The sequence below is a fragment of the Aphelocoma coerulescens genome, chromosome 1A (assembly GCF_041296385.1).
Source record: "Aphelocoma coerulescens isolate FSJ_1873_10779 chromosome 1A, UR_Acoe_1.0, whole genome shotgun sequence".
NCBI lineage: Eukaryota > Metazoa > Chordata > Aves > Passeriformes > Corvidae > Aphelocoma > Aphelocoma coerulescens.
Genome location: NC_091014.1, coordinates 19,456,387 through 19,469,200, shown reverse-complemented (window position 1 = coordinate 19,469,200; position 12,814 = coordinate 19,456,387). Strand labels below are relative to the sequence as shown.

The following is a 12,814-nucleotide window of genomic DNA, read 5'->3' as shown; positions in this document are numbered from 1 at the left end:
TCTCTAAAGGATATTTTAAAGAAAATGTTATCTTGATACATTAGTGCAGAACAGCTCAAGACATTAATCACATCTTTTACTTAGCACGCCTTAGTTCTACTAATGTGAGAAGTTTGTATAAAACCTTTGAGGAATAAAAGGAGCATAAGGAAATTACTTATGGATATTTCCCTAATGTCATCTGTGGCTATTGCTATAGATGAAATAAAGACTCTTTCATTGTCATGTTGGGAACCCTTAGCAGGTATGAAAACAGCGTGTGGGGAGTTGTCTTTGAATGAAAGAGATAGGAGTTTAACATTGTGTGAAGATGTGCTCCAAAGGCTGGGGAAGGAAAGGGGCTTATATTTGGGGGGAAAAGGGAAGCATTGTCGATTTTTATGTTGTTTCTTTTTTGTTTGTTTGGTGGGAATTTTTTTGTTTTGAATTGGGGGATTTTTTGGGGTGTGGGGAGGTGCTTTTTTTTATTTAGTTGGTTAGCTGGGGTTTTTTGAATGATCAGGTGGAGACACTAATGATTCTAATGCTGGAATCATGGCATGAGAAGATGTTACGTAAGATTTAGTGGGGGGAAGTCTCTTTCATTTGTATTTTTGGGGTTCTGTTTGGTTTTCTTCTTTGGAAAGCCCCAACTTCCATTCCTTTTCCTGACACATTGGAAAGGGCATGCAGATATGGTCTGCTACTTTGGTTCTGAAGAGCCAAGTGAAGGTAGTGTGATTATAGAAATGAGTTAATGTTTATTAATAATATAAAAAGCTTTGGTTTCCAAATATCCTAATTTGCCAGTTTATAATCTAGATAATTTCATTACATACCTGTATATAGATTGCATTTTATCACACACAGTGACTCATTTTGTGCTAGATTACACCAGGAATTAGTACTAATTCCTTGAAAATTTTATATTGGACATTGTGAATTTTTTCTTTGGGGGAAAGAAAAGGTTTTTATTTTGTAAGAAAGCTAACTTAATTCTTAAAGGAAAAAAAAAACCAAAAGGCAGCAACAAAACCAAAACCCACCAGATTTCTGAATATGTTTATATTCAGCTATTTTGCTTCTTTTTGTCTTTGGAGTTAGGTGTATGTGGAGCAAATATGCTTCTGATTAGCTTCAAAACGAACAACCCAGTTCCAGGAATAAAATCCAAAAGCTCCAAGGTTTTTCTGTTGTTATTTTAAAACAAAATTATGTAGTCTCTTCCTGAAGCTAGTAATGATATAAACAGAATTAAATTTATGTAGAACAAATACTTAGGGGGCATTTATATTTAGAATTTGTACTTGTTCAAGAAGAATGAATTGAAACTATTTAGCCAGTTAATATTCACCTGAAAATGTTCTAGTTATTCTTTAATAGCATCTTGTTTTTTAAACATATATGGTTCATACAGATGTGGCAGCTTATAAGATCTTATTCCTTTGATTAGGTTTCCTGTTTGCAACCAAACATTTTGCTTTCACAAAGGAAATTTTATTCCTCATGTTATTTTCAAATTTGTGTCTCCATACTAATTCAAGCAATTTGCAGTTGGCAGCTATCTTGAGCTATAGTTCAGCAGGAAACCAGCACAAATGTCAGATACTTACCAAGATTTAAAAACAGTTAAAGATTTTTTGTGTATGCAGCTGATGTTGATTCATGCACATGTCTATATTATGATAAAAATGAATTAGATCATGTATACAGTAATACATTCTATTTGTTTATTTTTTACAACATTTAATCGCATGCTGTAGGTAAAAATGTTTTTATTCAGTAGAATCCAGCAAAGCTTTTTTCCAAAGCCACCCAATCGTAGGAAAAGGCTTCTTGTGTGCGTTGACATGAGTTAGCAGCTTTGTGGGAAGTCCCTGCAGTTGAAAATGAATTATTGTTGCACAGTTTTTTGAATGGTGTGAATGTTAAATATCCTTAATTTTACTGGATATAGAAAATGTCGTTAAAAAGAACTTTGCTTAATATGCAAAGCATTGAAATTTTAAGTGGTCGAGAGCAGCACTTTCACATCTTCTTTTCCTTCTTACCTACTCATAGCCAGTGTGAGGGTTTTTGACATTATTTAAGGAAGTCTTGTCTTTTCTGTCCTGTACTGTACAGTCTCTTCAGTGTTTGCTCCTTTCTTGTCACTCCTGTATTCTTACATGATGAAGTTCAAAGGAAGACTCTAAAGTTTATTTAGTTGAGTAAAACCACGCCTACTTGGTTGTTTCATTACTATTATAGAGTGCTTTTATTGTGCTCTCTTGACTTACATTTGGGGTTGGTGTTTTTGCCAGTTATCTTCAAGGACACACACAGCACACTCCTTTGTAAGTGTGGTGTCCCATATGTTGTTGGTTTTCATACACAAGATTATTGAAATGCCAGCTCTTTTTCAGAAATAGGGGACTATTGAACAATATGATTTAACCTTCAAAGAGGACTGAAAACAGTTCCTTTCAATACTCTGACCTTTTATATTTGAATCTTTAAAATACATGAAGCAGTAGTGTAGTGTAATCTTAAATTTAAATTTTCTAGTGCTCTGCTAGGGCATTATCACACAGCACATCTGTCTTTGTAGTTGCTATGTGGAAGCTGACAGCTACATAGTGGAGACGTGTTTAAAAATTTCCTATACATACTTGATGTATTTTGGGTTTGCTTCACATGGTATCTAGCAACAATTTCAAAAAAAAAAATATGTTGGTTTTACTTAGGAAATTTTGGTGACATCAGAGATTGATGTGTGATTCTTGAAGATTGGGCATGTCAAGTCTTAACTGTGACCAAGTTCAATGACCTTTTCAAAATAGCCATTGTATACTTAAATCCTTTTTGTCAGGGAAATAGTTGCTGCAGTTATTACATCAGAGAAAAATGAAACTGATTAATGAATAGAAGGTAGATTTACTGGCCATTAAAAAATCTGCCTGTACCAGTTATGTAAGATAGCAGATGGAACAAATTATTAAGAAACCTTTTTTAACATTATAAAATGCTAGATTATGATCAGATGAAATTTGCATGTGTATTTGGTGTTATCAATCATCTCTAAGCTTTCATAAATTTAGGTTAATAATTCAGAGTTACTGTTATAGTACTCTCTGTTTTAATTAGAAACTAAGTATTTAAAATACACTATCCTAAAACAACCACTGTAACTTACCACAGAATCAGGATTTCAAACAGTGATTATTATAGTGCAGTATGTTGTGTTTCTATTATTTCTTGGCCAAATAGCAGTAATAGAAAATTTCAGTGAAGTATGTAATTTACTTCATATTCTTGCTTCCAGCTATACAGATTTTCTCAAGGTATTAAAGCAGAGGTAAATAAATATCTAGAATATGGATCACTGAAACAGAATACTTCACACAGTGAAAAGCATAGAGTGGGGGAATTTATCATTTCTTAATATATACTTCACATACAGTTATCAGTATACAACAAAGATTCCTTATTATTAGTAAATGTTGGGCTGACTTTGTTTCTGCTTGACTACTACAAAATGATGGCACTTAAGAACTGCCTGCAAGTAACCTGAATATGAATTCCATTTGCATTTGATAGAATTTAATGATATGATGTAATGTAGTGATGGCCACTATTACTTAATTTGATATAAGGGTAGAGATTATGCCTGGAGTGAAATGGAACACAGTTTATTTTTTTAATTCTTGAGTACTTGATTTCTAATAAATCTTTACCTCTCTGGAACACAGCCAAATTTGGTTAAAAGTCAGGCTTTATGTGCGCAGCATTCAGTTACCATTCACTAAATGGAGGAAGTGAAACTAAACCATGCATATCTAAGAAATTTACGTCCTCGAAATAAAGGAAAAAACTAAAATAAAGGTTCCTCAGCCAAAAAACCCAAACAAATTGGTGTAGTTGCTCTTCTGGTTAGCATAGACAGGAGTGATAGTACATGTGCATATCTATCTATCTATCTATCTATAATCTCTAATCTCTATTCATGAGTCAAGTGCAGGAATTTCACTCGATCTATTGACAGATCCACAGTCCTGATTTGTTGTCTTTAAGTGCATAGTGATTGTTTCATGTGAAGTCTGATTTGAAATTTAGTTATTTGAGCACTTAGTGATGTCTAAGAACTTTAGCTGCCTGACTTCAGGAGGTTTGAAAACATAAAATATTTTAAGGCTCATTTGCAAGCAAACAAAGTATTGGAGATTGGGAAGGCCTAAAAGGAATAATTCCCAGGATTGTTAAAGTTGTCAGTGTCGAGATATGGGAACTACAGGAGTCTGACTGCTGAGTTGTCAGGATGAGTTTCATTGATTGGTTTTCTAACGGGTTGATAGGCCACTGGGAAACGTAGGACCATTTGCTAAGAAAATAAAGCAAATTAAGGGGAGAAATTAGGAGGAAAAAAAAAGGAACCCTGCTGCATTTCTTCATTTGTTTTTGGCTCACTCAAAGTTTGGACAGGAGTTCTGTCAGCCTTAGGAAATTTCTGCCAATTTAATTTCTGGGAACATTTTGAGAGATAGGGGAGGGTTTTTGTAATACATGTAGAATAAAATAAGTGCATAAGGCAGAAGGACGGGGTAGGAAACTATTTATGCCAATCAAAACTTGCAATTACTTTTAAGAAAATAAATGTTCCTTTTGGTTTGATTTCATATAAATAATCATAGTGTTAACTTCCTGACTGTGAAAAATCCTTTTCTTATTTCTTGATTTATATTACTAAAATAGAGGGAGTTTGAGCAACATAGTTGAGAATGGTGGGGATTGATGAACACTTGGATAAATGGCAAATTTGTGATTTTTTCAAGGCTTGTGAAATGTGTGCATGTGTAAGGTACATTATATACAAGTATTCTCACAATTCTTCTTGGGTCTTAAACATCTTAATTTCTTTGAAATTGTTGTCCTTTGGGGTATTTTTAAGATATTAATTATTAACACCCAACTTAAAGTTCTTGGACATCACTAACCTAGTTAACTTAATTATTAACCCAACAATTCCTGTGTTTTCTAAGATGATTATAACCAAATCTTCTGCAATAAATATTTATAGAAGCCCCTCTGTTTTTCTTGATGCTGTAGGAGTTGTGGAGCATTTTGCTGTGTTGGGGAATTGCTTTTTTTTTTTTTTTTTTAATACTTAGCTCATTTCTTGGCCCAGGTTTGGCTTTCTAAAAAATTAAATGTCATAGTCCCCTATGTGCTTCATCTGTGACATTTAAGACTATTTTTTTCTGTGTGGTGCAGATGGTAAACAGAACTGTGGGGTTTATTGAATATATTAAAAAGTTAGTGTATTTGGAGATTCACACCATGCTTTTTATAAGTTTGTTCTTTATTTAAGAAGACACTTGCCATGGTGTTGGGGCTGAGTATAGATGATCTACCTTCAAATTCACAGGCTTAGATATCATGAAATCCCCTTGTACCAGACACAGAAGGTACCAAAGTGGATCAAGTCAGCTGACTATTTGGAACATCGTAGAATAGTTTGGGTTGGAAGGGGCCTTCAAAGGTTATCTAGTCCAAGCCCTACATACTGACCTACAGGTCTGATTTAAGAGGTGGACAATAGAAAAGGTTAATGCAGTGACTCCAACAGTAGCATCAGGCACTGAACCTGGTAGGCAAAAGTACCAGTCACTTAAGGCCCATTCTGCTGTGAGTGGAGAGAGTGGTACAGGTTACACAGTATGGTTGAGTGCAAATTAATGTCTCTCAGAGAAGGTTTGTGTGTGGATTTGTGGTTTGTGGGGTTTTCTTTTCCCCTTTTTGCACTCAGTGAGAAGAGATTAGATTATGTATATGCATGCACAAGGGATGTCCTCCATGAAGAGTAATTATGGTAGCATGTATTCATTCACTGTATCATAGATGCAGTCCTGTATTTTGGGATGGTTTCAATTGAATAGCTCTCTTCTATGTTTCCCATTGTAGTACCCAGATGTAGGTTCTTTGGCATGCACAGGGGAAGTGTGCACATTAAGAAGCTATCCCATACAAAGAAATGTGTAGTACTCGAGAATGGGTAAAATTGAAGCAAAGTTGCTTTTTCTTGTTGCTACCAAAACAGCAGTCATTGGTCATGCTGTCACTTTGACAGGCCATGCTATCCTAATGTGGTAATGCTCCCACTTTGATTTTCTTTTCTCTTCTCCTTCCTTTTATTTTCATTTCTTTCCTTGACTTTTCCTTTTTCCCTTCCCTCCATAGTTGTAATAATGCTCAGAAATTACTTCCTAACAGCATGTCACTGGTAAAAAATGGAGAGAAAAGCAGATGCTGAGAACTAACCTTCATCTGATATGCATGGCTAACTCTTGAGTTCTCTAAAAAAATTCTGTGTTGAAGATAAAAGTACTTTAGGTCTGAGGGGAAAAAAGCAACTATAGATTTATCTGACTAGACACAGATATGAACATGCAAGGCCGCCTTATTTTAACTCATTTGTTCAGTGTTGCCTAAAAATAGCAAAGCTGAGCTGGTATTTAATAGCTCTTGAATATTTTCTCTCGACGATGCTTCAGGCACTATCAGGTTAACTGCATGAGCAGTGAAACATCTCATTTGGTCTTTGCAGCTCCTGTCGATGAAGCCAGGAAGACAATCTTAGGATAGGAAGCACTGTTAATTTTTGCTAGGCTGGAATAATTTTTTAGTATGGTGTTTCAGTCTCAAAGGTTTCAGGTCGTGCACTTCCTCAAGTATGCTGCAAGCTATCATAGAAGGAGGCTGTAAAGCACTGGATCTTTTATACTGAATCACATGAAGTTTTAATCTCCCTGCATGAGGTACCTCCCAAGGTAAAAAAGGCCTGGAAAATTAGGGCTGGGAATGCAGCTGTGTAACTTACTGAAGTAATTCAAAGATTTGCAGTTTACTGTGGTGTCCTGTGTGTTATCTCAGGAGTGGCAGATCTCTGCCTTGATCTTTCTTTCAAGTAGCAACTTCAGTTTTGTTTTCTGATCCCTGTCCTAGAAAGAGGTACAAATTAAGGACCAGTTTTCCTAAATAGCTGTAGAAGACAAATAAATGCTAAATTACTTATTTTTAATAGAACAGGATTGCTGGAGCTGCTTATGTATGAGAGCTCTAGAGTTCTCTGTCCATCTGTTTTTTTTTCTTTGGATACCATATCCAAAAGTTGTGTTTTCAAAATTACAGGGAAACCCTTACTTTAAATGAAGAAAAAAAAATGTGTTGATAAAAGCTCTGTATGAAATCCTGTAGATACTAATTTACAAAAGTTAGTTCCATTTAGGAACAGCTTGATTCAGGAATGAAATAGCCTCTCTTTGTAGGTGTAGGTCCTGCTGGGCTGCTCTGAAAGACTGCTAGGCACTAGAATTTTCATTTCAGTATGTTGATAAATAATTACGCTTTTTCATTATATAAGTTAAGAATTAAAATCATCTTAATTAATTGAAATATTTAAGAAATCTCTTAAGTTTTTTTTTCATTTATATCAGGATTTTGTAGGTGAGAAATTAAAAATCTTCAAATGGAAAATGTGTAAAAAAAGTTTTTCTTTTCTAAGGGATCTTTACTGTTTGGCCATAAATCAGTAAAAAATGTTTGGAAAAAAGATTCTGATCTTAAATCCTCTTAAGTAGGTTTTGCCAAGGTAATTAGAAGTAAATGGTCCTAAATATTACTGACTTTCTGTAGTAATTTCTTGGATCCTGAATGATGTACCATTGGTCTGTATGTGATTCAGGCATTTAAAGCTTGTATTTTACAATCATCTCTGTGTGTTTCACGTGTCATAAATTACATAAACCAAAGCTGATTCAAGAATTCAGTTTGTAAAGTTAGTTTTGAATTTTTCAGATTTTGTGTATGCACTTTTTAATGGCATTTTCTACTCTACTGCTTCATCAGTCTGTACCAGTGGAACAGCTGATACCGTCTTAGGAGAAGTCGTAACTTTTTTTTTTTTTGAGAAATGTTTCTGCTTGTATGCTCTTTTTTCGTTTCAGAGTTTTCTGGAGTGTTTTCAAACTCCTCCACTAAGGTTGCCTCCCACTTGCATATTTTAAAATGCCTTGAACAATCATCCTACAGTATAGAGATCCTGTTGTAGTGCAGAGCAACATACGATCCTTCTCTTATGGAAGCTGTAGTTACTAAATGTTGGTTAGTTTTCCTTTCTGTTGTGCAAATCAGATTTTGCTCTTGTAGCAGAGTCTCATCTGATTAGCCAGAGACGCATCTTAATTCTCGGATTTGAAGAAAATTAGTAGTTACAAGATGAATTCTTTGGCATTCTTTTGGAACCCATCAAATAGGCTATTCATTGAGCCACCAAACTGTATTTGTTCTGTGTCACTTAAACCTTTAAAGGTTAAAATTTTCTGGTTAGGATCTTCAAAGGTGCTGCTGTTTGGTGTGTAGGTGCCACATCATGGGCTCATACTGAGCTGTCTTTGCTATCTTTAGCCATGACCAAGTTTTAAGCAAGTTTTAAAAGCCTTATTTCCAAGGGGATTCTTCACACCAGGCTTTGTAGTCTTTGAGTAACTGGCTTCCATTTCGTCTGCATACTGAAGACTGTTTTAAGCACTGGAAACTTTGATGTGCTCTTATATTCATCTGTGTATTCGGAAAAGAAGAATTGTGTTTAATACACCTACTGCACTCCAGAATTTACTGTCTGAAGTAACATTTAAAGGATTACTCTTAGGGTCACTCTTAAAAAAAGACTTAGTAGATACCTTCCTATTTCTGCAGTCTGCCCATTTTCAAGGTTCACATTTTTAAGAATACAGTAACTTTTGATGATTTATTGCCTTAAAGTATTCCTTTATCCTGTGTGTGCATACCTGTATCTATAAATTCCCCTAAATCAGTGACATCCCCTTTCTTACTCTTAGTGGAGGTATTTTTAGATATGTTTCTAAACTGTGTTCTTGATACATATCATGCACGTGGGGTTGTATTCTGTGCTTTCAATGACTTTCAGTATTTTCTTTTTCAAGAAAAAGGCCTGAAGCAAAGTGAAATTTATTTAGATTATCCATTTAGAAACCTTAGTTATTAGTGATAGAATATGTGGGACACTTTTGTCATTCTCACTGTCTCTGGACACTGCTGTAAGGATGGCTTATTTATTTGAAAGCTCTGTTTCCTTTCAGAGAGACTTAATGGCTTTTTCACTGTCTTCCAGGTTCTCATATTAACTAATATCATGCTGGGTATTTATCTCTTTGGATCCTAATTATTTTCTATTATCCTCAACATGGAATGGAATTCAATTAAATGATCATTTTGGAACGCAGAAAGACAATTACATTTGAAGTAATTAATTTGGATCATGTTGGAGACACCAGCCATCCTTAAAACAAAAAACAAATAGAAATGAACACTCTTGGAGGAAGTCTTTGACATATATGAAACTATGCTCTTCATTCAATATATTGCCCCATTTCCGTAAGTTACAAAGTTGTACGTGTTGTAGTATATGTGACACATATTGGTCGCAGAGTTTTACCAGTCCCAGCATTCTTATTCCCAGAACATGTTCTGTGAGAGCAGATTAGTTAAAAATGCTACATCTCCATCCTTTTCCCTTCCCCCAAAAAAGTCTCATCTTCCTTGGAGAAATGAAACCTACCAAGAAAAAGATGGGGTTTTTAAGTACAATACACATTTTCCTCTACTGTATATATATTTTAATGAAGAGTAACATCACTGGTTCTGGGTAAGTGCCCAAGTCGCAACTGAAAATGAGACTAAATAGTATTATATAAGTGCACTGGGTGCAGTCACTTTTTGAATGCTCCCAGGTTTTTTTAGCTCCCGGGTTGAATCTCAGCCCTTCAGGTCTAGTTTTAGCAGAGCACTTCATCTTACATTTGGATGCGCTTGGTTTTGCATCAAGCTATTCATAGTACAGTTTTAATTGCTTTAGAGTAATTTTGCATGAGTTCTGCTTCTTTCTTTTTGTTTCAGCAGAACTGTAAAATGTGATTACAGTCTGAAATGCACAATTCTGTATTCTGGGGCAGCATTTTTTACATTCATGGACATGCTGTGCTGCTTTTCAGACTATACTGAGCTTTGTTCCTCTACCTTTTTTCCAAACTTCTGCTCTCTTTTGGGAATTACCTGTTCCTCCTTCCATTAATTTGCTATGGGCAACAAGATTCTAACTTGCTTGATGTAGGTAGTCAATGAAAGTTTTAATTGCAGCTTAAGAACAAACTGGCACTGTTGAGAAAAAGTTAAAACTTTGCCTGATAAATAACATTTTCAGTGCAGTGAGAGACCTGTGGAAAAGTATCAGGCTGAACGTCTTTGCCTTACTTTTTTTTCTTCTTAGTTAGCATTTCTTTATTTTCAAAATGGTCGTGTTGTATGCTATGATTGACAAGCAGTAAATTTTCCATGGAATTTGAAGTTGAGCTGAAGATTAGAAATGGCAGTAACCCTGGATTTAAGATTGATAGCAGACTTTGTTGTTTGAGAATTCCCTTTTTAAGAGAAAAAGGTAAAGTTCTGCCTCTTGAGAGTGGACTGCTTTTTTGAAGAAACTCAAGAACAGAGGGGAAAAGTGAAAGAAATGAACCACTAATGAAAGGCTTTAAGTTTGATCTTTAGGACTTTTGGCGGGAAGGGGAGGGTTGTCATTCAGTGGTGTTGGTGAGGCAGTATGTGTAAGATCAGTACCTGACATAAAGTTTCACTCCTGACTGTAGAGAAAGCTCATTTGGTCTAACAAAATAATGAGCTTTTGGAAAGTTGCAAGCAGGATGAGTTACATCTCTCACGGATGTTCTTTATTTGACCTTCTTAGTTATATCTACTGATGCAATCAAATGCAAGTTCCTCAATGCAAATGGAGATCTTTAATTTCACTTACTCTAGCAGCTACAGGACATTGTGTGTTTCATGATTCATGGTAGAAAATAGTTTTGTAATGATAGAACAGAAACCAAATTCTGTAGTATATGCAATTTCTTTTTTTTGCGTATCAGTGCTACTACCATAAAGCACTTAGATTTTATTACCTAGGTTTTTTCTGGCAAGTTACAAGGTCACTTGCAAACTGCTGCATCTATGACTAGATATGAGTGTGTTTTGTTTAAACTACGCAATGAGGTTTTCCTTTCTTAAAATAATGCCTATTCCCTATAACTTCTGAAATGTGGATTGTATAAAGTTGAGTGTCATGGATTGTGTAAGCTCCTGTCATTTGCGGCTTGATGGTCAGGAAAACTACTGCTGATAGCTTGCAAGTTCTTTGTTTTTCATACTTCCACAAGCAAGACAGAAATATGTCTAAAGGAAGCTCTAAATTCTTTTGCATGTTAATATTCCTAATTCGTCAAAAATGTTTTGGGGTTTTTTCCCACTTACTGTAGTTTAACCCCAGCTGACAACCAAGTACCACCTAGTCACCCCCTCACTTTCCCGCTCCTCCCTCCCCACAGTAGGATGAGGATGAGAATCAAAAAAAGGTGCAACCTGTGGGTTGAGATAAGAATATTTTAATAATTGAAACAAAGTAAAAGATAATAGTCATAATAATAGGAAAAAGAGGAATAAAACCCAAGAGAAACAAGTGATGCACAATATTGTTGCTTTGCACCCACTGACCAATGCCGAGCCCCATCCCTCAGCAGTGAGCAGTGCCTCCCAGGCAGCTGCCTTCAGTTTATCTATGGGGCGTGGCACTCCACGGTACAGAATATCCTTTTGGCCAGTTTGGATCAGCTGTCCTGGCCGTGCTCCCTCCTAGCTTCTTGTGCAGCTGCTCACTGGCAGAGCATGAGACACTGAAAAGTCCTTGACTTACTGTCTGCACAGTCATCAACTCAAACATTAGTGTGTTATCAACATTATTCTTATACTAAATCAAAATACAGCACTGTACCAGCTACTCGGAACAAAATTTGCTCTATCTCAGTAGAAACCAGAACACCACTGTTAGTAACCAATTCTACAGATTGATAAAACATTCTTACTGTAATTGTAAGTGAATTAAATGAGTCATTAAACTCTCAGGTTATATTTAAACTAGAATAAAGCTGGACTGCCACTGCACAGAGCTGTCTCCATTGCTGTAGTTGCATGTTTCTGTTGTATCCCTTGTTTCTTAGCATCAGCAATCAGGCGATCACATGGTTGCTTTGTCCAGTGCATTGCTGAAAACTGGCTCCTTACCATGACCACGTATTTCTTGGTACTGACATGGTGACAATGAGAAGACATCATTGCCAGGGACTGAGAGTGCCAAAATGTCCATTTTGGTGACAGCACAGTCATAAACTGATGGAACTAATAAAAATATGAAGCCCTTTTCCCCTGAGTGTGCATATATGTACAAAACCAGTGTATGCAGAGATAAGTACCCAAGTCACATTTGGCTCATACATGGTTAAATGTTTTACATATGCTCTTATAATACAGGTACTTCTTTCCACTTTCACAGTCCATTGGGAAACCTGAACCTGTGGTCTTGTTCTGGCAGCAATCATTACTTGATCTGTCTTTCTGTTTAAAATTCAGTCTCTGATCTGACTTGTTTCTGCTGAGGGCTGATTCACATTAGCTAGATGCTATAACTTGAGCAATGTGTCTCCGGCTTGTGGCAAGATAAAAACAAAACAGTTTATACACCTCACTTGAAAGATAAGTCTGACAGGATATAAAAAATAGTTTTTGCAGAGGCCTGGGAGATGTCCTTTGCAGAATGTTTTTTTCAGCTTTTCATTTCAAATGCCAAGTGAAGTGTACTGTGATAACTTAAATTCCCCTGTATAATTTCTCGTAAAGCATGCTCTGTTTCAGCACAGTCTAGGACCCAACTCCTCCTTAATCTGCAAATATT

General features: G+C 35.8%; 1 protein-coding gene across 6 annotated transcripts in view; it reads left to right on the top strand.

The window, feature by feature from the left end:
- The window catches only part of BRD1 (bromodomain containing 1), a 60,594-nt gene that overhangs the window by 35,001 nt on the left and 12,779 nt on the right, over positions 1-12,814 (top strand). The window contains exon 9 of one of the 6 annotated variants that reach the window (XM_068995580.1): positions 9,149-9,356. The exons of the other annotated variants lie outside the window; for them this stretch is intronic. Coding sequence (XP_068851681.1) covers positions 9,149-9,165 — 17 coding nt within the window. The 3' untranslated portion in view covers positions 9,166-9,356. Of the gene's footprint in view, positions 1-9,148; positions 9,357-12,814 lie in introns of those variants that run through there. 6 annotated transcript variants of the gene reach the window in all.